We start from the raw sequence: 27065 nt of genomic DNA on the forward strand, positions 1-27065 counted from the left end.
AAGAAGTAACCTTATCATTTTACGGTACAATTCAGATTTTCAAAATACGCGGAATACAGTAGGACCGACCAATAAATCTAATTAATTTTCATTTTAAAAATATTTGAAAATTGTCTAAATTTTGCAGTGGCAGAATGCTGGATGGAAGTTCAGAGGACATGTTGATATTTAAAGGGATAGGATAAAAAAAAAAAAAACAAGTCCACATTCAGGTCTAGATACAGAAAAATATAAAGATTTTTTTGTGGTGAAGATTATTTTTCCACACAAAGTTTATCAAAACATTGTCAATATCGTGAGTTGTTGAATGTTGCCCATCCATGTATAAAGCAGGATAAACGAAAATGGATACCGCATCAGCTTTGGTTAAGAGCCTTCTACCCAGCATCGAAACATGCCTTTGAAACCACAAATCCAAAACAGTTTTTCCTTTTTTCAGTTCCAGAAAAAAAAAATATACAGGCGATTAATTGAGTTTTATTTTTGAAAAAAATCCCGTTACGTCACTTCCTAAAGCCTGACTTGATAATCGGGCCATTCTCTTTAGTGTTTGCCCTGTATTCCCCATGTCTACTTCTTCAGGGACCACGTTTTGATTAAAAAATACGTAAATGAGCCCTTGAAAATGGTTATTTAGTCACTTAGACGACACCAAACAAGTTTGCCGATTGAGCATCTGCAAACCTAATAGGAGAACACCAAGGTGAGGCGCTGTATTGTGCAGACTTTTCCGAGGCTAACGTAGCTACTAGCACTTTCGTCGGGTGCTCGGGTTGTACTGAGGGAGAGAAATGAGAATAGTCGCACATACCGATGTCCGGAAAAAAAATGTCAGTTGTCTTAGCTTTTAAGGTGCTTATTCATCTCTGCTTTGACGCAATTTACTTGCTTTACAATGTGATGAATTCGGCATTAATCAAAGGGTCTGGAGTGGTTACCTGTATTAGCAAGGACGCTAGGCATCTCGGACGTGGTCTGTTTGGACAGCAGTACTCGCCCGGCGGCCTTATTTTAACATCGACTTTAATAATATGTATTTGTTGTCAAGTTGAATGAGCACGCACGTGCGTAGTGACGAATGTATGCATTAATCCAAACCGCATTTGAAGGCTTTCTTGCTAGCCCGCCGTCAAGCCCTCCTACTTAATTAATTACTTAATAAATAAAAAAAAAAAGACAGAATCTGATTTTCGATTCGAACATACACGAACGGATTGTTGTGTTCAACAAATGAAGTATTTCGGGAAATATAAATCCTCCTGTGTGCACATTTTTGCCGGGAGAAACAATTTGGTCTTTGTTGGAAGGGAAAACCTTCATTGTGTGTGTGTGTGTGTGTGTGTGTGTGTGTGTGAGGATGACGTGACTTGTAGTTACAATAGTGCAATAAATTTCGAATCTCAACCTTAATAACTAGACATCTTTTCGTAGGGGTTTATTTTGACTGCACTCTCACTTTTTTAGGTCCTATCAGCTATGCCCCTTCCATCGTTTTACAGCATCCCGAAAATTGTATTTTCCAGGGCCCATGTCATCCAGACACCATGAAATTTCATCACCTAGATTTTTTTGCAGCATCTTTCAGCTTTTAATCCTACAATGCCGTTTTAAATTTTAAAGCATGAACATGACTTCCAAATGTATTTAATTGGGTTAACTGAATTTATTAAAATATCAGGTTTTGCCACATACATATATCTGTTTGCCTCAGGTTGTTGGCCATGTATGCAATATACAAGTACAGTGTTCACAACAAGTTAGGGAGCTAGTGAGCCACTCAGTGGATGTCACACATATGACATTTGTTTCATCAGATTTTGGGGATGGGAAGGCAATTGTACTGGGGTGATAGATACAAAATGGTCTCGTTGTGTAATGCCTGCATTCATGCAGATAACAATATCCCTAACCTATTGCGAATATTTCCAGATTGCACTGCATGCGTCTTAAATGTTGCCAGTAAAGTTAGAGTCCCTTTCCATCTGTTGTCATACTTCTACATCTTGTAGCCATGGTGAGAAAAGGTGCCACGTCAGATTAGAAGACGGTGCATACTTTGGGTCATAATTTTGTTACATGTTAAATTATTGCTTTTTCAACTACTCTAGGGAATCATGAATCAAAGTCTTCCGTGACACCTGTTCTTGTGTGAGAAGTTTCTACCATGATCTTATTTCTCATTTGTACAACAGTGCCTCTTTATCCTTTTTTCTATCAACAGTTTCCATACCATTGCTACACTGAAACTTATCCTCTCAAAGCACCCCTGATAAATCCAGAGCATCAAGGATGTCCCAGCTCCAATACCAGTGTCCAGCCAATCCCATAACCGCTGCCCCCGCTCCACTGAAACTTGGGCAACCTCAAGCAGGTTTCAGCATCCCTTGTGCCGCAAGCACGTTGGCGTCGGAGAGTGCCAGCCAGCCCGTCAGGAGCTCCGCTCTTCCTGCGGGTTCAGCTACACCCTACACTACCATCACAGGTTTTTTTTTTTCTTTTTCTTTTTTTTTTTGGTGCATTGTTTGCTTAGAAAGCCTTCTCCTGTTTGAATTGATGTAGGCAATGCAATAAAATAGATTGATTGACTTTAGAAATTTTAACCATATGAAGTAATATATTTCTTTTCAAATATTCAGTGTAATGAAAGTATCAAGTTTCATAGGGTTATTAACATTCCTGGTAATAATACAAGTGTGCACTGTTATTGTTAAGGTTAAAAAAAAAAAAAACTCAATCTTTCATATTAATGTATGTAACAAGTTGTTTATTTGAGCTTGTGCAGTTGATGCCTTGTGTTTTGTGGTATCCAGAGTTTCATGTTATTCCTTCCTCAAACTGCTCAAAATTTCTACTTCAATTTTCCTTCAATTTTGAAATGGAATGTGTCAGGGACATTTGACTACAAAGGTTCTTCTCTCATTGCGTTAGTATTTGATCTTTTAGCCATTTATGTAGATTTTCCAGTTATGTTTTCTTTTATTCCAGTATCTAACATGGCAAACCCTAAAGAGAAGACCCCCATGTGTTTGGTGAATGAGTTAGCCCGTTTCAACAAGCTCCAGCCTGAGTATAAGCTACTGAGTGAGCAAGGACCGGCTCACTCCAAAGTATGTTGGGAGAATCTTACACAAACAAGATTCATTTCTTTGTTGTTTAATAAATGATTACTTATAATGTTCATTGTCTTTTCAGATTTTCTCAGTGCGGCTCACACTGGGAGATCAGCACTGGGATGCTGAGGGGACCAGCATCAAGAAGGCCCAGCATTCCGCTGCTACAACTGCCCTGGCTGAGACTGTACTTCCAAAGCCCACCATCAGGACACCACGCTACACAAGCAGGAACTCAGGTGGGTGCCTCCCACCACCCTCATGACAAGAAAATTCATTTTTGTGGTAACGTGTGCTCGTATCAGGATTGTTTGCCTTTGTGTGTGCTTCCGATCTAGCAGATGGTATGATTCAAATCATGGAATTGAACGCATTGTGCGCAAGACTTTGTAAAAAGCCCATTTACAAACTCATTGACCAATACCCGATGAGACCACCACACATGAGTTATGGCGTCCGTGTTGCGGGGCCCTACCAGCGCTCTATGCAACAGTAAGTTTGTCTCATCCTGAGTCTTCTTTTTCTATTTAATTAAATTGTTTAATTTTTATTCATTGATTTATTTTTCAATGCATTGTTAAATGTGTGTCCAGTTACTACTACCCATTTGCACCCATGGGACCAATGATCTACTTTATGGAACTATCCATTGGAGGCCAGCAGTTTGTGGGCAAAGGACGGACGCGGCAACTGGCCAAGCAGGACGCGGCTGGGAAGGCGCTTAAAGTGCTGCAGAAGGAACCTATATTGCAACAAATGCCACAGGTGAGAGGTGTGCGCTCAGCATTGCTTTTGACTATTTTAATCAATACATTCATTGCATCACTTGTTTTTTCTTCCCCAGGTGAACGAAGAGCCCGAAGAAGAGAATCTCAACAAGTCAGAAATCAGCCAAGTGTTTGAGATTGCACTGAAGCGCAACCTACCTGTGAATTTTGAGGTATCACCCTTTTTAGTTGGAGGCACCTAAGCAAACTTTTGGCAGCTGTGAGCATCACTGTGTTATCCAGGTGTTAAAAGAGGAAGGCCCGCCGCACATCAAGAGCTTCGTCGTACGCGTTTCAGTGGGAGAGTTCACTGGTGAAGGCGAGGGGAAGAGTAAAAAGATCGCCAAGAAGTTGGCGGCCACTGCTGTGCTTGGGGACTTGAAGAGGCTACCTCACCTACCCAGAGTAGAGAAGACTCTGCCACGCATCAAGAAGAAAACAAAATCTATCATTAAGGTATCCATAATGATAGAATAAAATAAAAAGGTCGTTTGGAAAGGTTTATTTAATTTGTGGAAAAAATGCATTGTTTGACAGCTTTAAGCATGGCATAAATGTGACAAGTATGTTTGATCTGTAAAATGAGCAACTAAATGATCAATTCATCGTTAAATTTCTCTTTTTTCATAATTAATTTCAGATGGCCAAAAATGCAATGTTTTTTGTACAGTACCAGTCTCGTTTTATACAAAGCAAAAGAAATAAGAAACGCCTGAATGCAAAAAGCAGCAGCACGCACGGCTCCAGGCAAAATTTCCTCACATTCAAATGCACAACCCAAGTGTAACAGAATAAAGTAACTAGAGCATACTGATTCCTGATGAGATGTCAACGCTTGAAATAAAACAGCCAAGTGACAAGCAGTCCTGGGTTGGAGGTCTATTCGTTATGCAATATTCATAAGTTTTATGGAGATTTTTTTTTTTTTTTTAATGAACCTCAAAGGTTGAACTGAGGCAACTAGATTTTCTTGCTTGTTGATCTTAATCCAAAGGTCTGACATTGCATTTCTTCATTTTGAATTATGTGTCAAAGAAAATACATGTGGGTGGCTCTGTGGAAGAGCGCCGCACAGTTTAGATTCCCAAGTTCAATTCCAGTTTGCTCCGGCACACCTGTGTGGATTTTGCACATTCTACCCGAGCCCTTGTGGGTTCTCTCCGGGCACTCCTGTTTTCTCCCACACTCCAAGAACATGGATGGCAAGTGTATCGGACATTCTAAATTGTCCTTGGGTGTGATTGAGTGCGTGAATGGTTGTTTGTCCCTGTGTGCCCTGTAACTGGTTAGCAACCAGTCCAGGGTGTCCCCTGCCCACTGCACGAAGACTGCTGTGATAGGCACGCGCAAGCCACCAACCCTAGTGAAGAGAAGCAGCTACAGAAAATGGATGGATAGCCATGCTTGCAAGCTAATTCAGTCAATGGAAAATACATGCACCAAGCTATTTTTAAAAATGCTATGAGTTTACCAGTCTAGAACCTCGGATGTGCAAAAATTAGTTTGTTTGTGATCAGACCTCAAAAAGCTTCTTTGCCATTTCAAGAAGCTTTAATCTAGCGTTCCCGTTTGAATTGTCTACAGACAAAATGAGACAGCAATGTTGAATGACTGGCTTCTTCTCCCAAGTAGTGGAGTTATTTAATGCTTGCATTGCTTCACGACATAGAATATTCTTAATGATGAAAAATGTTGAAATGAATGATTGAAATGAATCATTGTCAAAAGTTCCACATTTGCTGCCCACAGCTGCAGACCAGCCCGGAATACGGCCAAGGAATGAATCCCATCAGCCGTCTGGCTCAGATCCAGCAGGCCAAGAAGGAGAAGGAGCCCGAGTACATCATGCTGACGGAGAGAGGGCTGCCACGGCGTCGGGAATTTGTCATGCAAGTGGGTCCGCAGCAACCTCAGCGGTCGTCAGTTCTCCCCCATAAGGGTTTTCACACTGCATTTGGTGTTCCTGGTGTTTACTGTGGGGTGGGGCATCGGTACGATGGTGTCCCGGCGCAAACATGTCTATATTTGGAAGTGGTTGCATAGCGACATTGTAGAAAGTAGCCTGGAGGTTCTTTTTCTGCTGGGTGTGAAATGGACCCCATTACATTTCTCTTCTCACAGTGGGACACTGGCTTTTTTTTATTACTTCCTCCAGTTACGCTTTGTGGTTTCTGTACGAGTCGGTCAAGATCTTTTGCCATTAGCTTTCTGAAATCACTCTGCTTTTCGCATGAACGATGAAAGGGTTGGTTGATAGCGCACTGTGCTTCACTAAGTGCGGTGAGAAAAGCCGTTAATAAACAAGGTTTTAGCCGCTTTTAATATATGCTACCTGTATGCTTTTGTTACAGGTGAGAGTGTGCGGCCAGTCTGCGGAGGGCATGGGGCCGAGCAAGAAAGTGGCCAAAAAGAACGCGGCAGAGAAGATGTTGGAGATGCTGGGATATAAAGTGCCTCAGCCACAGCCCCCCAAACCGGCACTTAAAACTGAAGAGAGGGTATTTGTTTGACCTTTTTAGGTAATGCAAAAGCACAACCCTGTCTGTATGTTTAATCTTAAATGTCCCTTGTTTGCGGAATTTTTAGACCCCTGTGAAAAAGCCAGGTGATGGACGCAAGGTGACATTCTTTGAACCTGGCTCTGTGGAGGAGGTGCCACTGGGTGGGTGCTTGTGGTTGGAATACACAAATTGTGGCCCCTTTCGTGTTTTAGTCACATCCTACAATATTTAACAGGTTCCAAGGAGGAGGAGTTCCGCCTGCCTTACTTGAGCCACCAGCAGCTTCCTGCGGGCATCCTGCCCATGGTGCCCGAGGTGGCTCAAGCGGTAGGGGCCTGCCAAGGACCCCAGGCCAAGGAGTACGCCCGAGTAATGCCAAACACAGGCAAGGCCACCGTCACTGCCGTAATTGCCAATGAGCTGCTGTACGTCGGCACGTCCCACACTGCTGAGGCCATCCTAAAAAACAAAAATATACAGATACCCCACGGGCCCCTCACTAGGCCCTCAGAACAGCTCGCTTACCTTGCGTCAGTGCAGGGATTGCAGGTAGTCATCAATTTTCATGCCATCGGACAACTCATTAGCATTGTATGCTTTACAAAAAGTTCTTATTTGCTTGCAGGTGGAATACAAAGATTTCCCTAAAAATAATAAGAACGAGTTTGTATCGCTGATTAACTGCTCCTCCCAGCCACCCCTCATCAGCCATGGAATGGGAAAAGATGTCGACGCCTGTCATGATATGGTAGGCCAATCACTATGTTTTCACTTGACCACGTTATTGTGTCCTCCAAGGATTTGTCCAGGCTACAAGTTCAAGTCAAGCCACTTTGTGATGATGGTTGACATTGAATTCCTCATTTCAAAAGCAATTAGAAGCATTTGAAGCAATTAGATAAATTCCTTTCAAACCTTAACCATATTAAAAAAAAATGTACTGAATTTGAACAATCAAAACATTTTTATTTTCTTTGTGGCCCGATAGCCTTGATATAATATCAAATAATGTTCTTGCAGGCCACACCAAAAGGTCCTGTAATCTTTCATTTGACAACATTTTAAAGTCAAATTGTGGTAACCTTTTCCATAAAAGACTACAACTAGCAACAATAAATCAACTAATCCTGGGGTCATGATGGATGAGAATCCGGGAGAGGAATTTTAAGCTTGCAGAGATTTTCCAAGTTTAGGCTCAATCAATGTTTTTGCCCAATTAAATCTGTTGAGAGGTCAAACCGCTACCTGGCACTTCCTTGTATTGTCCTAAACATCTCTAAAGTAAATTAAGTGCAGTGTTATCCTCTAATAATATCTCAATTAGCATTTTTGACCCATAACGACAATTAACCATAGCCTGTTACCAATATTCTAAAGTCATATAGGGATCGACATGCTTACATTTTCTTTGAACTCTTGATTCTTAGAAGTGAATTACTCTTCTTCACCTCTCTAGGCTGCGCTTAATATACTAAAATTGCTGTCTGAGTACGAGCAGCTGTTAAACGAGCGAACAGGAAATGGAAAAGCCCCTGGGTAAGCCTTTTATCTTTATAGCATGAAGTCAAATTTTAAACACGTCTGTTTAAACCGGACCCGTCGTTCTCATTACTGGGCTTATTTTTTGACAGTTGTGGCAAACACGAGTTTGAGGGCGAGCTGCACCCCAAACCGGCTAACTCAAGCACACTGGCCCCGCCCCTGGATGGCAGCGTTTAGACCATCAGGTTGGCTTGACTGTAAAAGCACTAGAGGAAAAACTTGAAGACACTGTGTTCCAAGTTGCTGCAGGATGTTTTTTTTTTTTTTGTTTTTTGGCGGCTGTCAGTCATATTCACCGTTGCACCGTGTTCACAGTTAAACAAGATCGAACTGAACATATTGGTTTTGCGCTCCTTGATGTTGTTTAATTGTATGCTCTTTTGTTGCTCACTAGTGGGAATAGCTGCATCCTAGCCAGTGATATGGGGGTCTTGCTTCACTTTGAGATTGAAACTGTGAATTATGTCCTGTTAACGCTTGTTTTTAAGTATTACTGTTTTATTACTGCCATTAGTTTATTCTTGGGAAAAAAAAGTCCCATTTGTTATTTCATTGTCTAGGGTGCAGCTGTTGATCTTTCTGTAGTGCTTTTGCTCAAAAACCACAAGTGACGTGTTACCGACAAGCAGGGCCAGGAAGAAAGAGTGTGTTACTTTCAGTGTAGCGTTTGATGTAACGTGATGTTATCTCCACTGTGCGTGGCGGACAGTCTTAACTCCTTTTCCCTTCTTTTGTGTCGGAAATAAACCTGCGTGCTTATATGTACAAAACAAACCGCTGTGTTTTCTTTCCTATTTAATTTTTATTTGTGTCATTTATCTGCTGGATTTTTTTTTTTCTTGGTCATATTACATCAGACATTACAGGCACGGGGTACCTACAAAATGTATTGGTTTTCACTTTATGTGATTTAGACAATTTAGGTCACTTTTTATGTTGTATACAACATACAACAGAAGTTACAGAGTTCCTTCATTTAATGAAGTTTTTATTTTGATTGAACATAACTGCAGAGCTGATAACCACTTGTCTGAGTCGTCATTTCGTCTTCTGCATTTGCTCTGACCTTCGGTATGTGAGTGAATCCTGGTGGTACCCTAGTTCTGTTTTCCTCACATTACAGAAATACTTTTTGTATGAAATGTATTATGTTAACATGCAAAGTGAAAACTCATGCAATTGAGTTGACACCGTTTAACATTTTTTTCTTCTTGGCATCAATGAAGGGGTACATGCACTTGTCGGAACCCATGAAACGATATGAAACCACATTGGATTCCCATGGCAGTAACCTAGAAAAAAAAACAAAAAAACATGAGCAGATTTCCATTGGTGTGACTAAGAGAAGATGTGGTACTGACGCTCTGCAGATTCCAGGCAAGTAGGTGAGACGTGGAATGCACACTAGAGGTTGGTCTATGAGGATGGCATTCATGGCCTGCTCCACGCAGTACTGGGGCTCCAGAGGGGGCAGGACCAGCTCCATTTCCTCTCTTTTGGCAGTCAGCAGAATGTTAGTAGGAAATGACAGGAAATACGCATAAGTAACAAAATGCGTCTTTTGTTCAGTGCACCACAAAGTACCATAATAGTCCTTATGTATACAGGTAAACAATTTAACATTGGTCAAATGCAGTGGTTTGATGAGATAAAAATTAAATTTGTTTAGTGATCAGATAGGGGGCTATGTGGTGGCCAGTCACACTGACCTCACCTACACCTAGGTCGAAGTTTAGAAATGTGTAAATTTCTCCCATTTACATATGAATCAGCAGCATAAAACCCGATCAGAACAGCCCTAATGTTGACGCACCTTATCTTGCAGCCTTCAAACATGCCCGTGTCCACGATGTAAGGACACACCAGAGTGGTCTTCACACCCTCCACTTCCTCAGCCAGCAACTCGTGAGCCAGAGACTCATGGAAACCCACCGCAGCAAACTTACTGGCACAGTAGTCCTGTCTCAGGTGGATTAAACACATCCATTTATGATGGATTTGAATGGGTAAACATCTCAGATTGTTTTATTTGAGATAAATGTCAAAACTGCAGGTCAGCCTCCAAATTTTTTCACCTCCACGCAGCCTGTGCTGAAGAGTCCCAGAACGCTGGCAATAGTCACGATGTGGCCGTGGTCCTGGGCCTTCATCTGAGGCAGGAAGGCCTTCACTGTCTGGCACACATACACACAATCACTGAGAGTGATGTAGTGGTACGTAATGTTGGAGCATTATTTAACTGAGTGTTGCACAACGTGAACAGCACTTTTGTTGCATGAGCAGCTTCGTAATAAGAGGATTGTAAGCAATGCTGTAAAAGGGATCATGTTAGTGTGCTTTGTTTTTTAACAGCAACCTTCTGTGTACCAGTAGCTGAGAAAGAAATTGCATTTTTCAATTCAAGGTTTAGTTGTTGTTAGTCTTTGGTGAATCATCTCAGTGTTCTCTGCTCAAATTTCATCAATTGGGCCTCACAAATAAACCCTGCCAGAGAAAATATTTATGGACAATTGCGTAATGAGTTTAAAATTTTTTAATGGCTTAACAGCACTAGTTGAAAATGTAATGAAGAAAAAAAAATCACCTGTGATTTTGTCGTTTTATTTTTTCGGTAATATATACTCTTTTTAGTCTGATCTCTGTCTCGATCACCAAAATACATGGTCTCGTCTCTGTCCCGATACTCTACAGTATAATCACAATAATAAATGCCTTGTTCCCGGTTGCTGTGATTTTGCCGACAGCATTACTTCCAAGTGTAACAACAGTGTTCTGTGGGCATTCTTTCATAATTGACTATCGGTGGACCAGTCTGAGAACAACTACATATGTTGGTTTACTTAGTGAGTTGGAAAAAAATCAAGTCCGCAAATAATAATTCTCTTAAATTCTTGCATAAATATTTCTTGTTTTAATATTACTAAAGGGATATCAGGGTAAATGAATCTGAAAACTATTGGAAAAAAAGTTCCTAATTTAGAAATTCACCTTTTTCTCCTTCTTTACGATGAGCATACTCTGCACATTTCATGTTTGACTGCTCCCAACAAGGTAGAATTTGCGACAACTAAAACCAAGTCACTATAGTGGAGTTTCAAGGCTGTTATTTTTAGTTTACCTAATTTTATTGTTGACTACCTGATTTGGTCGACTTTATTCCCAGCCCTACTTCCATGTCACCATAGGGACTCCTTACAATTGCTCAATAAGATGAAGCAAAAGTTACTGTGACTAAAAAAAAAATGCTGTGTATCAATGTAGCTTTGCTGTTGTTTCTTGTCGTTTCTTGGGTCATATTGACCCAACTGTTTGCATTGCGTCATTCTTTTTATGGCACTTTTTACTTTTTTTTTTTTTTTTGTATTTAATCATACAGATTACCCTAACCCACGAAACAAAAAATTGTGGTTGTTTTAAAGAGACAAATTGTAATATCCCTTTTTTGACTTAGTTTGCAGTGAACTTTAAACATTGTTATGAATAGCTCTCCATTCAACAAATGCTCCGTATTTTTTATCCTGGACTAAAACAAAAACGTTAGCCTCACCCAAAAGAGTGCTAGACAGTTGACATTAATTGTCTTCTCGATGAGCTCGTCCGGACAGTCCAGCATTCGTTGACCGGCCACTACTCCGGCGTTGTTCACCAGCATGGTGACATCCCGCCCCAGATCCTTCCGCACCACATCAGCGTAGCGGTACACGTCCTCCCTTTTGGTGACATCCACAGTGTAAGCGTGCGCCTTGCCCCCCAAGTCGCGCACCAGCTTGGCCGTGCGCTCATTGGCGGCGCCGTCCACATCCCACAGCACCACCTCGGCGCCTTGCTTGGTGAACTCTTGGGCGAAAAGGCGACCCAGGCCTCCTCCCGAGCCGGTGATCAGCACCACCTCGCCGTCGATTGGCTTGATGCGCGGTCGCAGCACCGCTCGCACGGTGTTGCGTAGGATGAAGTAAATGATGTCCAGCAGCATCATCTGCAGGTCCATGAAGAATATCATGGTCACTCGTTTTGACTTGCTGACCTTCACAAATGGCGAGTGAGTTCATGCAGACGTCCGAGCTGCTGTTTGAGCCGTCTATGGCTCTCAGCCACCATCCTGCTGCTTATAAGCACCCTCTCCAGATTAGGAAAAATACGTTGAGCTCCTCGTTGAGCTCCTCATTGAGCTCCTCATTACTTGGCCAATGCCAAGAAAAGTAACTTAAAGTACATAGAATGCTACCCTTTGTAAGGAGGTCATAGCTTTCTACATTTGCACGTGAAACAGTAACAGTTCATACACAGTGAATCTCCGTCTGCTTGTAGCTTGCGAGTCAGAAAATCACCTTTTCGCATTTTTGCCCACTTGCTTGATAAGAGTGGCTTTCGAAGAGAATGTGTTGCTTTTTGCTCTAAATTCTTGTGACCCAGCAGATTGGTGCGCGAATGCTTGTTTGTGTGTGTGTGTGCCCTGCAATTGACTGGCAACCAGTTCAGGGTGTCCCCCGCCCACTGCCCCAAAGACAGCTGGGATAGGCACCAGCAGGCCCGTGACCCTTGTGAGGATAAGCAGCTCTAGAAAATGGTTGGAGGAAATTCAAATTTGGTGTGTAAAAACTAACACATTTTATTGGCGGCTCGAGAGCATAAGAAGCAGATTATACTCATAAACTGTAAATCTCTGTGGTATTAGGAGGATTGTGTTTTTGCTCTCTCAACACTGGCACCCTTGTTTTACCTGAAACGTTTGGCATGTGAGCTATGTACGTATGTAATTGTACCAATAATGCTTTATTTAGTCGTCTTAAAGTTCTCCATATTTAGGTGGTTTCTTTTTTTTTTTAATTATTTTTTTTTATATATATGGAGTGTGTCCCCCCAAGTCGTACTCTGACCAAATTTTGGTTTGACATTTACCTAGCAGAATAAATGAAATAACATTAGACACTAGACTTAAGATAAGTTGTGGGATAAAGTAAAGTGAATGCACAATCGACAGTTAGTACAGTAAATACAGTTTTGAGATACAGCCAGTATGTTTGTATATTTTGTATAGTTGTGTAATTAAAAAATGTTCCTTGTAACATATGCTTGCACTGTTGCATATGTTACTTATTACATTCAACTTTCAAGCCTGATTTTTAAAAAATTGTTGTATAACGAAACAATTATATTTGTTTGAACTACTTGTATAAATACAAACGTCAAATGATAATTCAAAAGTAATAGGAGTGTGTGCTCGGCGCCCATATATAATTAATATAATTAATACACCCTTTTCACACATTCGAAGCACACACACGACGAGCAGATCAGCCAAGAGGTCACGATAATGCTCATCAGTCTTAAAGCAAACACACAGCAGCTTTAAGCTGTGGTGTTGCCATAGAAACAGTGACCTGGTGAACAACACATCTCTGCAGTGGCAGCTTGTTGATGCTAATCACATATGTAAATGATACATATAATGCTTTGAAAGGTTTTAAGGGTCTCTGGGCTACTTTACCATTACAAGTGGTTAGCACAGTAACCAAACAACAGTGTTTGACCTAACTGCAGGCTGTGCTCATTGGTAAAGTGCAATTTTGTTGTTTGGTGATGAGGTTATATATATATATATATATATATATATATATATATATATATATATATATATATATATATATATATATATATACTGTATAATAATTTTTTTTCATTGTTTTATCTTCCACCACTAGATGGCTACATTGTTAAGCACACTGTCCGTCGAAGCACCGCCTACCTCCCCATTCAAGGGAAAGAATCTCCGGTGGCAAGACTGTGGGAAACCCCCAATGGACAGGCGTGTGGAGACATTTGAAGATGAAAGCGTGCCTGTCCGCACCCCACGGCCCTCAGCTTCCTGGACATAGACCACATCAGTCACTCCTACATAAAAGTTTGCAAGTATAAACCTTGTATATGGTTTATGTGAATGATTGGTATTCTAATTCAGATATAGTGTTGCAAAAGTCATCAGCATTTGACAGTTGCAGTAACTTTTGCAACACTTTAAATAATACCAAAAGAATAATGGAAGTCAGCCATTCTTAATCAAAAATGTAAAGTGATCTGCTTTATTTCGTTTGGAGTCATCCGAGGGGGAAACATCATTTCTCTTAAGAAATAGAAACAACTCGGGACATAGAGACACCGTTTTTTTTTTCCTTACAAGACCATAACATTGATGGCTCCGTGTGAATCACAAGCAGCCGCAACGCCAAAAAGTTAACAACATGCACTGAACAATAGAACATTTATACAGAAACGACAGCATAGAAAGTCAACAGGTAGAAATGTTTTTGTTTGTTTGTGTGTTTTATACAAAACAGACCAAGCTGGGGACCTACAAACAACATTGTATAAGAGCTTTCCTATATCTTCAATTTCTCTGATGTACGTTACAAAGACCAATGGCTTAGGCAAGGTTGGGGTCAATTTCACTGAGAGCTTCAAATATAGAAAAATATAAAGATTTTTTTTTTGTAAATGTTTCTAGTTGTTCATTGGCCTCATACTCCTATACCACTTTTCTTTTGTCATCTTTTTCTCCATAAATATGCCCTGAATGGACCCCAACCCTGTGATACAGCAATAGAGGGGCTTGAGAATGCTTCTTTTTTTCTGGGACAGGATCCTCATCACAATACAGAAAACCCCACATACCCCAGCTAATCAAAATTATTCAGAATGTCAGAAATTGAAAAAAAAGGGGCCTTGTTTTGACATTTTGAAAATCAGTGCTCTTCATTTTTCCTCTAAAATGTCAATAAAGTAATACAGGGGGTCCTCAGTTTACAGGAGTGTCAAGATGCGACTTTTTAAAGCTACAAATAGTGTGCTGGGCTATCAGTGAACATACTTTTATATGAGCTCATTTTATATTTAGTAGAAATGGCAAATACCGGGTCCTGGTATCAGGCTGATCCCGAGTTTGTAACATGTCCGGTACTGGTAGAGGCTTATGATACCAGCCAACGTTTCTGAAGGCAAAAACAAATCTCACCTTGAGGAAGTCCTCCTCGCCAGCAGTTTTGGTGTGATACTGCATTCTCAATGCAAATTTTGTCATGTTAAATAGAGTTATCTTTATTAAAATTACTAAAAGTATTGCTCCTCAGTATCAATGAGTACTCTGAGTTAATACTCATGCTTGTACCGGTCGAAAAAATTATTGAAAGGCTGTCGTATTTAAGGCCTTTAAGAGTTTTTCACAAAAATAATACCTTAATTTTGATTTTACTACCATCTCCGTTGTAAAATGAGGACCACCGATGTGTGTGGTTATGGAATAACTAAATACAGATAATAGATGTTTTTAAAATTCCTATCACAGTATTACAGTCAAGGTATCCTTTTTTTCCCAACCATCAATACTGGTGTCATGAATGACCAGGACAAAAACTTAAAAGGAATCAACAGAAACTTAGTAAATACAAAACAATAAAATCAGTATATTAAAAAAATAAATACAATGAATAAATTAAAATGCAGACAACATATTTTGGAGATACTTGAAGTGTCTTCCAACTAATAAATATTATCAAGTAAAACTATGCCCAAACTCCAAAATCTTGTTTTTGTATCACATATTCTATCTGCCTTATCTGTATTGTGACACACACTTGTTATTTTAAATAACAAAAACTCTACTAAATACATTACCCATCATAGTTGTGTGTTGTATTTCCATGCGCAATCATGTCGAACAAACCTTGGCGACAGTGTTTCCTGTCTAGTCATGAAATATTGATTGTCATCATAGTTGAAATATTTCAGCCAAAATTTCCCCTGATAGCCCAAATGTCCGGACACGTGACGCATGGTGACAGCTTGTACGATGTTTTTAACCTTTAGTTGCAGAATCTTTTTTTTTTTTTTCATTTCTCCCCCATTTTATTGATTGATATTGAAGATAATGTCACTCATAACTGGCAATGAGCAGATTATTACTGACCTAATTATGTGGGACATACATACGTCAATAAGATTTATGTGGCAGAGTTCATGTTCGGCATACGTTGGCCTTCAATTTACCTAATCGTGTCCCTCAAGAAAAATCCAATTAAAAGTCCATTCGGTACGACTGAGTTGAATGTTGTGAGGACGATATGAAAAGAAGTCTATTGTAAATTTTTCATGTGGTCCACGGGGGCTACCTTGTACTCATGGGCTCCATAATAATGACCATAATTTAAAGTGGTGGGGGAAAAAAACGAAATGAATAATATGTGAAAATGTATAAATATATAGCAAACAACTCTTCACTTTTCTTGCCCTTTCCAGCTAAAAAGAAGTAATTAAAGGCCAAAATGTGTCCAGTATATGAGTAATTTATTTCTCTAGGCATATTTTATTTAGCAACTCCAGAGGGTTTATTGTATAACTTCATCTGTTATGTTCCTGGCTTGTCTGCCATGCCACTAATGATGATGCACATCTGTATTAAACTTGTATTAAAGCAAAACTGTTTAGGAGTATGTTGCTTCACGTTCCAAATCATTTGCTCTTAATTTGAAAAGAAAACTACTGTTCGTATCAGGACTTTAAAAAGCATGAATTAGATTTGCTAACTCCTCAAGTGCCTTGACGTACCCCCATTTGAGAACCACTGTAATATTAAATTTAAAATGGCATCGGTATAGTGCAGAATGTTGTAATTTACCGCCAGTTTAATGATTTCCATTCCATGGTCAAATGATCAATTGGAATACTGTTTATCTTTAGTGTATCGTATCTCTCTATCAAAAAAAAAGGTGCATTTCTGTGACATCTTTTGATGATTGGGGAGGCTTCTCGATAGTTCACACAGAGTGGAAGCTTCCCCTGATGTGCATACATTCATTTGGGAAATTCTTTTCTGTTAAGCGTCGCACTCTCCTTTGCTTTATCTCAACAGTCACACCCTCATTGCAATTCCTTTCACACTCTGCCTTCTCCGACTACAATGTAGAACACAATATGAAATCAGGAATTGTGACTCCAAAACACAAAGATGAATGGCAGCCACTCATGAACGTTGTGGCGACCTATCACATAAACTGGACGCAGGTATGATTGACTTACTTCCATTTTCCCTGCAGGTCTAACTGGAATCTATTAGATCCAAATTCATCATTGTTATGCTTTTCTTTTAAAGTTTTGGTTCAGTCCACATACCGTCATTTGTTAAAGGGTTTTAAAAGGCAAGTATTTCGCATCCCAACCGAGATGAAAGGTTCCCCCGCGTGAATTAGACATTAAAGTGCATGTACTGTATATTCATCTAATATTAGCGACGTACTGTATATCCCTTAAATGTTTGTTTGTTATGCAGTAACAAAAAATGATCAAACATTCGCCGCGTGCTACAAATAGGAAATAAATGTGTCAATGGGCGGGGTCGTGACGTCTTCCTGCCGCCGCATCCGTGAGTCATGGGTATTGGTGATGAAAGGTGGCTGCGCCGATGTGACCGCCATGCATAACTGCTATTCCCCTGTGTGTGTGTGTGTGTGTGTGCTCTAGTATATGTTACATGCAGTCAGACCTTGCCATCCAATTAAGAGAACTGAGCAACGGTACCTGTCACCATGGCAACCAAGCATTTAGGAACTAGTTAAGCACTGTGTGTTTTCTGTGTTACCGCTTATGCGCAGTTTCTTTATATACAGTATGTCTTTGTTATGTAAAGATTCGAACGCCAAAGCCGCAACAATCCCCAATCATTTTTTATCTTCATTTCTATAAAACCAAACCAGTTTCTTTTGGTGGCATTTCTGTTGGATGAAATAAGGTCAATGCATGTTGAAACTTTGTTACTAAAATCTTCAATTAAGAATGAGCTGGGGTGTTTCAAATTTTTATGATATAAAAAGACTTGATTGTTACATTAATACTTGAACAGAATTTTTGTACTTGTATGTTTGGTTGAATGTGTGTATTCACCGGCTACACATTTTGAAGAACGGTAAATGACGCTGACATAATATTACGTTATATTGACTTGTGCATGCACAAGTAACAAAGTGTTTGTGTTTTTAAATATTAATTGGCCTACATTATATGAAAATATTTGAAAGTTAAGTAAGTAAATAATTGTTTTCATAATTTTTCAAATTATTTTTATGTCCGCAATGCATGATTTCCATTTGGAGTTTTGTGCCATTATGCCAGGAGGTATTGACTTTTGCGCTACCTCAATTTCAAACTTTTGCACAGACTTTAGCAAACATCATGAACGTTTACATGCTCGATTTACTTTTGTGCTCCAGGTAAAATATGGCAGGCCAATTTGGCCCCGGATCCTCGGATTCGTCTGTGAGGTAGGATATTCTCTGAACTTTGTAATTTTTTGAAAAAAAACATTCAAACATTGCAGGATATTTGACAACACTCTTTACTGAGGTGTCAAATTTACACTATTTATTTGAATATTTATTTATTTTCTCATGACTTGAAGTGATTTAATAATTTTACCACCAAAATTTGACTGTACCATCAAAACATACAGCCCTTATTCTGAATTTTAATAAATTGTGTAGGTGTGCCTAATAAAGTAGCCTGTGCGTGCACATTATATGTGGTTCCTCCAGATTAAAAAAAAAAAAAAACTCTTGGACCGCTACTTTCATCCATTTTGAATGAGACAGAGATGCCCAAGTAGTAATACCCACTGGCAAGATGTAAGTGTGAGTCCTCCATGTGATGTCATGTGACAAAATACTGCGGACGACGGCCCGTACCCTGCAATATCGGAGGCCTCTGTTCCATGGCGCTGAACTTTGACGTGAGATTACTTGTCACGTATGATTATGACAAAGCAGACTATCAAAACCCCAATATCTAAGGTATTTTATCTTTATAAAAAATAAATCGGATTGGACAATCTTTGACGCGCGTGTGTATACGAATTACAATCGGCTCATCCATCAGCAGTCGTCCTCACATGCACACACGCAATTGCGGACATGCTCGCCCCCAACAATTGCAAATGACTAAGGCCAGGTATGGGAATGCAGGGTGTGATGAAGCTTATAGGCTTTTAGGTCCTCTCCTGTATCTCCATGATTAAGGAATTAGTTTTGCTCGGACCGGTCTTACTCAAGGATGTAGCGATAGCCGTCGAGCCCATCAGCCACACAGAACCCAGTTTGATTTTCTCAAAACGACTCTTAGGCTCACCGAACAGACCCGCTAGCTACATTAGGTTGCTTCTTTCTCTTGATTGGAATGAATCGAAAGAGGGGCAGTGAAATTTCCCAAGTGTCACTCCCCGAGTAAGCGACCCTTGTGTTCTCCCTGAGCCCATGGCCCAAATGCAATTGCTCAGGTAATTTGTAAAACGTTGAAACCGTGTCGCTCTCCTTTGTCTGTGTGGCTTGAAACGTCTCTGACACGTGCGCTCCTGATCCGCTTCACGGTCTATACTTACGCACTCAGACATCAGTGGCTTTTGTCCAAAGTATTTTGACGCCCCCTTTCCCCCCTTTGTCTGCGTCCTAACTCTGGACCAATGTGATTCTCGTGAGGGACCCCGCAAATTCCTTCCCGGGGGAATAGGCAGTTTTGTCCTAGTATTTTCTGAGCTGCTTCCAAATGGTTAGCGGCTCTCTGGTAGTTGATGTTGATGCTGCGTTTGGGGCTGGAGCCGCTCAGCAGGCAATCTGTTGGGCTGGCGTCAGAGATGTCACGCAGGTGTTCGTCGTCATCCGTGTCGGCGTCTATGTATTTACTGATGGAAGAGTCGTGGAAGGTGAAAACGGTCGGGGCCAGGGTGGCACTCTCCGGGGACTTTGGCGGCGTCCTGCTGCTGGCCGTGGTATAGACGGAAAGCTCGGGGCTAAGCAGGGAGCGGTCGGATAACACGGAGCTGTCTGAGAGCGGCGACTGTCCGGGCTCCTGCTCATTGCGACAGCCTCCCTTGGAGAAGAGGCTTTTTGCGGCATTGCCAGAGAATAAGAATCTCCTTGCGTTTTCTGAGCATGACGGTTTGGGAACGGTGGTGGGAGTCAACATAGGTGCACCTGTAGTTTTCTGGCCTGTTTTTGCCAGAGAGTGCTGGGGAAGAGCCATAGCTGGGTTGGGTGAGAAGCGGTTGCTTTCGCCGTGGCAAAGGTCCATAGCTGTATTATGAGGGAAGCGTGGATTCTCCTGGAAGTCTGTAGCACAACTGATGTAGCTGTCAATGCTGGACAAACTTTTCATATCGCCTACACCATCGGAGGTTCCCAGCGTCGGTGGGCCATGATCCTGTATGGCTCCTAGCTCTATCTCGTCCCTTTGCTTTCCAAGCCTGGAACCTTTAACGTTGAGGTTTGGTTGGGACTGGGTCTTGGCCATTTGGGTGTACATCTCCTCCAGCTTCTGAACGTTTAACTTTTGGGGACTGCTGTCTCGGCCATTGCTTGGAGATCCTAAGTCCTGGGCGTTGAAGGAACGGTTGGAGCTCGTTTCGGAAACGGCTCTCTTGGGAGTCCATTTCCAGCGGCTCGGTGAGAGGTGGTTATCGTGAGGCCTGTCATTCTTTTCCACGACCACATCCATCAGTTCCGCACTACGGGCAAAAGCCTCCTTCAAGTTCATGGAAACAATGCTACCATTTCTCTTTGCCCTCTCCAGGGCCTCTCTTCGCTTAAGTGCTTTTTCCTGTCTTTTTTGCTCCTTGTAGAATTCTGAGAAGTTGTTTACAATAATGGGAATGGGGAGCGCTATCACCAGTACTCCTGCTATGCAGCATAAACCCCCAACTATCTTACCAAGCAGAGTTTTAGGGTAGATGTCTCCATAGCCCACTGTGGTCATGGTGATAGTGGCCCACCAGAAAGAAGCTGGAATGCTTTTAAACTTTGTGTCCTCCTCGTCCTTTTCGGCAAAGAACACCAAACTTGAGAAGATCATGATGCCCATGGCAAGAAAAAGGATGAGTAGGCCAAGCTCATTGTAGCTTCTCCTAAGAGTGAAGCCGAGAGACTGAAGTCCTGTAGAGTGACGGGCAAGCTTGAGAATGCGCAGGATTCGCATGATCCGGAATATTTGAACCACACGCCGCACATTCTGAAATTGCAACACGCTCTTGTTTGATTCCGTCAGGAAGATGGTGACGTAATACGGTAGGATGGCCAGTAGGTCGATGACGTTGAGAGGACCCTTGAAGAACTTCCACTTGTTGGGAGAAGAGAGGAAACGGAGCAGGTACTCCATGGTGAACCAAGCAATGCACACCGCTTCCACGTGGGCCAGCTGCGGGTTGTCGGTGGACTGGCCGAACTCATCTGTGGCCTGCAGCTCTGGCAGAGTGTTGAGAGACAATGCGATGGTGGACAGCACGATGAAGAGGATGGAAATGATAGCCAGGATCTGAAAAGCAAATTGAAATAGTTTGATCAACGGACTTTGCTGCAGCCTTACTTACTGTTAGGATGTTTTAGCAGAAAATTTCGCGACATATTTACTACTAATTAGTGTTCTCACTGGCTGTGTTTTAAGGGACTGTCTGGCTCACTGCTCCTGCCCTTTTCTAGAATGTTCTGTGCCGTGTCATTGTGGGGCCATGCCTTCCTAAGTGTGTAGCGCTGCCCTCCCATTCCACATGGCGCGGAGAAAATACGACTCCTTTATCATAACTATCTTGGTCTGTTCCTTCTCTTTTGTCCGTCCCATTTTACTATGCTCTATCTGACCACAGTTCCAGGGAATATTACAATCTTTTAATACAAAATGCAATAAAGGGAGTGTATCAAATTCCCTTGTAATAAAGCCTACAGATGCACAATACTGCACTAGTAAGCTGCTCAGATGGAAATAAAAGAGTTAAGAGACTTGATTACGACAGAATTAGTACCAATCATGTAAAGACTTAATTAATGGTTGTTTGCTTGTGACTCAGTCTTTTTGAACATTATGTGCCGTATTTAGCATTCAAATCCTAAAAGTACATTTGCCTTGAAAGACAGTTTTCAAATGAATTTCATTGCTATAATATAGAAAATTAGCATAACATAGGTTACAATAACTCACTTTTTTCATTCATTTGTTCTGAAATGAAAAGATGATCAAAACCTTTCCTCATGACCATTTTCTCAAAATACCACGCTTGCATATTTCTATTTTATTACTGATGCACCAAATTTATTCTTCAGAGGAAAAAAAAACTAGTTTCTGTATGAATGGATGTTAATGCTAAAAAAATCACATTAAATCTGAATTTCTTCCACCCTGTCCTCTTAGTTTCAGTCAAATTGCAGCTGTAATTCACTGGATCAAAACAAATTTCCAGCGCACAAGGAAGCGCTCCCTTCTAAATTGTCTGGGGGGAAATGAAGGCTGTGATTGTGAAGAGGGTGATTGACAGCTCGAGCTTTGACGACAGCCTAATAATTTGTCCACTCCCACGAGCGAAAGTGGACGCAGCCAAAGGGCTAAAGAGGCAACCTTATCTACGACCAATCAGAGCAGAAGGAAACTGTTGCCATAGCATCATGGCAGACAGGAATAATGATCCTATCTGTTTATTTGCTCCTCTGTGCTCCTCTCTTTCTCCTGCTTCTCCTCTTCCCTTGGAGGAAAATCAGTTTGTGTCCAAAGCATCGAGGGGCAATTGAGGCCCATAATTCTTTTCAAAACTTTTTCTATCATTAATAAATGATCTCTACCTTGTAAACCTCACATGAGTTTAATGTTTTTGAGAGGCAAAAAATCTGGGATTATGTCATTGTACAAGCGTGCACTCCGTTTTATAATAGTGATTTGGTTGTGGGGAACCAATTTAGAATGGCATTTGGCGCACACGTGCAACCATTTGAAGTGTCTCTGATTAATCCCAAACAAATGCGGCTCTAGACACTATTATCTCAGGGTTCAAGGAATTAGCAGGAGGTTCATTTGGGAGTGTGATGGTTCCCCAATTGGCGACACGGCTGCACACAGCCACTTTCTTATTAAACGATGGTCGGAATGGATATTCATTCTAAACTGGAGATTAAAACGTTTTGACAAACTATGGAGATGATAGCAGGAACATTGTAATATTTCAAATGAAATATTGCTAATTCATTGAGATCAGGATGGCAACAGATGGCAGCAGAGGTGGAACTCCATGGTGGCCTGGGGTAACCATAGCCTCCCCCATATATTGGGTAATTTTTCTTTAGCTGTGGTTTTTCTGTAATTTCGACATCCATGCATACTTACATAAGTTGATGATAAGTTATCTATATTAACTGCGTATTTCCTCAACCAATGTTTTGGTGTACATGTTCAAAACAACAATCGTATCATTTTATGTTAAAATACTCAACATGTTTACTTCATCCCAGTATCACTTATTTGAACTACAAACATGCTCTAGATGAAATCCGAAAACAAACCTTGCATTTGAACAGAGGGTGTGTAGACCTCTTATATCTACTGTGTAACACATTCAAAACTGTACTTGGACCATTTCTGCGTACACAATCTAGCAAAGTAGAAGCAGTGCTTCTGATCGAATAAATTAAAAACATTTCCTGGCCCCCTCATTTTGCAAACGCGTCGTGCTTGTTTTTGGTTGTAAATTAACCTCCCACAGTATTGACCTCATAGCCAAAGGTGCTAAATTGCTAATCACATTCACCAAGGTTCCGCATGCAGCACTTTTGTAATGAGCCAGAGAAAAAATAGAATCACCCTCCTAACAAATACCTAATTTAAATCTGTGGGGTACTGTCACTATGGTAGGACAGGATTTAAAAAATGGCTGTGGTAATAGGCTTGAGATGCTATAAAAAGGTCACTAATGAAGACACACCGGCGCCGCTGTGTAAGATTATGGTTATGAAGTCAAGTTCCAGTCGGAAACCCTGCACATTTCCCACTGGCCTGTGTCCCTGTGGCGACTGCACACTGCCTGCCTGTCGTTATCTGCCGCCCTCCTTCCTTCCTTCCTGGCAGCCTAATTGTCAGCGGCCGCTAATTTCATCAAAGCGTTGCGCTATATTTCAGCCGACTAAAAAGGCAAACGTGCACGTTGAGGAAACAGCGGCTAAACAGAGCAGCAGACATGATTGCAACGACATCGACCAAATTACAGACTATTTATAGCATCCTGGACAGAGTGATGTTAGGGGAAAAAATGCTATTAATGGCTGTGTATTAGTATTTCATGTACATAAATGATATTTGACACTCAAATGTATTTTTGGTGGCTTTGAAAAAATCTGAAGAAGATATTTATATCCAGAGGAGACAGAGAGCAGACTGACAGGAAATCCCACTAGAGACCTGATACATCACACTAGAGGGTCTCATCTCGTGTGGCGCAGAAGACACAATATTACCTTTTTCAAGCAAAAAAAAAAAAAGACAAGGTGACACCAAGCCCTCATTTGGCTGCTGCATGATATATCCGCCAAAGGGGATAACTATATTACTGTAAGACCTTGTAAACTGAATTTACAGGAGGGATATCTTGTCAAAAATACACTTAACACGTTTCAATATAATTGCTGTAAATATGTGCAAGACCACTGTTTTATTTAGTAGATGTGATATAGTGTAATATTCTTTTGACCATTTGAGAGTGCCTTGTTGTGAGGGGGTGGAAAAGATGCAGTGGCAAATAGTGGTGTCCCTCAATGTTTATATACTGTATATACATATACTGTAGTGTACTATACCACGCAGTGAAATTCTTACTCTGTTCGCTTCCCAAGCAGACTACATTCCATGATCGAGCAAATAAGAGTCCTAAATTCAATTCCGACTTACTCCAGCCCTCTTTTGTGGAGTTTGCATTTTCTCCCCGAGCCTGCATGTATTTGTTCTCTCCATTAGTTTGCAGGTGTATTGGACACTTTAAATTGCCCTTCAGTGTGATTAGGTGTGAGAACGGTTGTACTTCCCTAAGCACCCTGCAATTTGCTGGCGACCAGTTCAGGGTGTCCCCGGTCTACTGCCCGTAGGCAAACAGAATAGCCCCCAGCAAGCCAGCGACACTAGTGAGTATAAAGGGCTGAAGTTTGCATAGATATCCCCGTGACCAGTCTCCTCCTATCGTAGGTATATTGGACACTCCAAATTGCTCTTAAGTATGATTTTGGGTGTGAATGGTTGTTTGTCTGTGTGTGGCCTGCGATTTGCTGACAACTAGTCCTGGGTGTCCCCGGCATACTGCCCGTAGACAGACGGGATAGCCACCAGCAAGCCAGCGACGCTAGTGGGGCTAAGGGGCCAAAGAAAATGGATTGATGGCTAAATGAATGTTGAAGTGGCTCTTTGATCCTTGGATGTTTCTATAGGGTGCCATCGAGGGGGAATTTGGACACCCCCAGCATAGAACATGCAGCGTGCGGTTTTAACTGTCTTTCCATTCATTTTCTATAATGGTTGTCCTCATTAGGCTTGCAGGTAATTGGGGCCTGTCCCAGCAGACTTTGGGAAAGAGGCGGGATACACACAGGACTAGTTGCCAGTCAATCACATTGCACATATTGAAAAACAAACATTTTTTTTTTTATTCATGCGTATGGTCTTAATTAAACCAAAACTGTGCATGATGTGGTAACCACTAAAACACCCTGCTGTACCTTTTTGATTCAGCCTTTGATTCAGGATCAATGGTATTTTTCCACGGATAATATAAAACAGTAATCCCAATGTGTTGTCAGTGTGATTTCCTTCTTCTAACAGAGCTAACATTTGCATTCAGCCTGCAAACCAACCTCGCCTTTGAGATTCTTTGCTCTCTTCTCTGAGAATGTTCCACTAATATTTGCTGACTTCCTCTGGTTTGCTATTTGCTGGCGGCTTTAATGGCTTTATAGCAGGCTTTTTGTTCGAGGTTTTTGCCTTGGGAGAAGTGAAAATAGGTGTCTTCTCTGTGCCAATTCCATTGTTTTAGAGGGACCCGCTGATAGTTGCTTTGAAAGGTTCCTTCTCATTTGCCGTAGAAAATTACAAAATACGTTTCAATAAAGCATTTATGTAGGTAATTATCTTCAGTTTAGATGACGGCATAAGTGAGTTAGTAAGCTACAAAAGCAGTGCAGTGCAGCTCTTGCTTTCTGGTTCCCTTATTTAGCATTATTAAGGGATACTATCATGGGATACAGTTCTTAGTGTGATGCAGTTCATGGACAGACGGTAAAGATGGGGAATCTGATTACTGAATGACTCACGGATTAAAGCGAGATCCTGGGTCTCAATTTTATATCCGCAATATAATTGAAGCCACTTGTGTTACATCTTTTTATTGCCTTTCTTCTGCCTTATTTCATTATCACCTCAAGATGTGTTCAACGGTATACGTATGCAATAAGAAATTACATAGCAAACCTGTTTAAAGGACATTCTTGAAATACCATAGTACATAATTAGATATTTACAATGATTACCCCAGAAAACTACTGCAGATTTTTAAGTATGTTTTCTTCACAAATTATATAAATGATTCAATATACATTTCACTATTACACCATTGTAATTCATTTCTGGCAATGCTGTGTCCTCTCCAAAAACTCCAAAGTCTTTCAATGCCAGCCGGGCCATGTTTGAAGTGGAATTGCTCCCTGCAGTTATAGGTTAGCACAGTAAACAAACAAATGTTGCAACTAACATGCTGTGAGCATTGACTCTCAGCGCCCCTTTGATCAGCTGAGTAGAATAATATTTGGTCTACTGTCTTTCTGCTGCCACGCAAAGTGGTGGTGAGGGACCACTGTGCAAGATAATTATTCCAAAGTATTGGTCAAGGGGTGACTGGTCTGCCTCAAGAGCTGATCATGTCAAAATGCATATGCCACTATTTATGTGTTGAAAAAAATTGCTAGGTTTCTTCTAAAGTATGATCAAAACCCACTTACGTAACAGTTGAATTATGCAATGGGTCGCTTGGTCATGCCTGCATCCTACTCTGCAGGCATGGCCAATGGACCCGAGTTTAATCCAAGTGTTGGATTTGTTTAGCTGCAGGAACGTAGGTTGAATGTTTTTATTCAGGAGTCAAATGACACGTCCACAGAAAAGCACTGAAAATCATGTTTGACTTTTGTATTCATCTTAAGTAGAACAGTAGGCGTATTCAGAAACATTCTTAAAAGAGTTGTTTAGCTTTCATGCATCCACCAAGCGAGATTCACACAGGAAAACTTGGCCATATTTCTTGTGTTTCCTGAAAAAGAATGAGA

At 41.0% G+C, this 27065-nt stretch overlaps 3 protein-coding genes across 5 annotated transcripts in view; 1 reads left to right on the forward strand and 2 right to left on the reverse strand.

Annotated features, from left to right (window-relative positions):
• Positions 1 to 525: 525 nt before the first annotated feature.
• Positions 526 to 8694, forward strand: stau1 (staufen double-stranded RNA binding protein 1). 2 transcript variants are annotated; one of them, XM_088423371.1, is made up of 15 exons: positions 526 to 703; positions 2222 to 2482; positions 2986 to 3107; positions 3193 to 3349; positions 3449 to 3602; positions 3704 to 3875; positions 3955 to 4050; positions 4121 to 4333; positions 5627 to 5770; positions 6229 to 6375; positions 6464 to 6539; positions 6614 to 6927; positions 7004 to 7126; positions 7835 to 7914; positions 8010 to 8694. In XM_088423371.1, the coding sequence occupies exons 2-15, from the start codon at positions 2290 to 2292 to the stop codon at positions 8095 to 8097; spliced, it is 2079 nt and encodes a 692-aa protein (XP_088279497.1). In that variant the 5' UTR covers positions 526 to 703; positions 2222 to 2289; the 3' UTR covers positions 8098 to 8694. The 2 variants fall into 2 exon arrangements, with proteins under 2 accessions (XP_088279497.1, XP_088279498.1); XM_088423372.1 differs by having other exon boundaries at positions 3452 to 3602.
• Positions 8695 to 8891: 197 nt separating this feature from the next.
• On the reverse strand, positions 8892 to 12001 carry rdh20 (retinol dehydrogenase 20). Its single transcript, XM_088423373.1, has 5 exons — positions 11468 to 12001; positions 9996 to 10094; positions 9734 to 9879; positions 9282 to 9413; positions 8892 to 9212 (listed from the first exon to the last, which is right to left on the reverse strand). Exons 1-5 carry the CDS (start codon positions 11918 to 11920, stop codon positions 9092 to 9094), a joined length of 951 nt encoding a protein of 316 aa, XP_088279499.1. The 5' UTR covers positions 11921 to 12001; the 3' UTR covers positions 8892 to 9091.
• A 1969-nt stretch (positions 12002 to 13970) lies between these two features.
• kcnb1 (potassium voltage-gated channel, Shab-related subfamily, member 1) overlaps positions 13971 to 27065 on the reverse strand; it is a 37960-nt gene continuing 24865 nt past the window's right edge. For both annotated transcript variants that reach the window (XM_088423166.1, XM_088423167.1), the window contains exon 3: positions 13971 to 21261. In XM_088423166.1, coding sequence (XP_088279292.1) covers positions 19348 to 21261 — 1914 coding nt within the window. In that variant the 3' untranslated portion in view covers positions 13971 to 19347. The remainder of the gene's footprint in view (positions 21262 to 27065) is intronic.

Source organism: Hippichthys cyanospilos, chromosome 9 (genome assembly GCF_059441005.1).
Source record: "Hippichthys cyanospilos isolate Australia breed blue-spotted pipefish chromosome 9, RoL_Hcya_1.0, whole genome shotgun sequence".
In the NCBI taxonomy this organism is placed as follows: domain Eukaryota; kingdom Metazoa; phylum Chordata; class Actinopteri; order Syngnathiformes; family Syngnathidae; genus Hippichthys; species Hippichthys cyanospilos.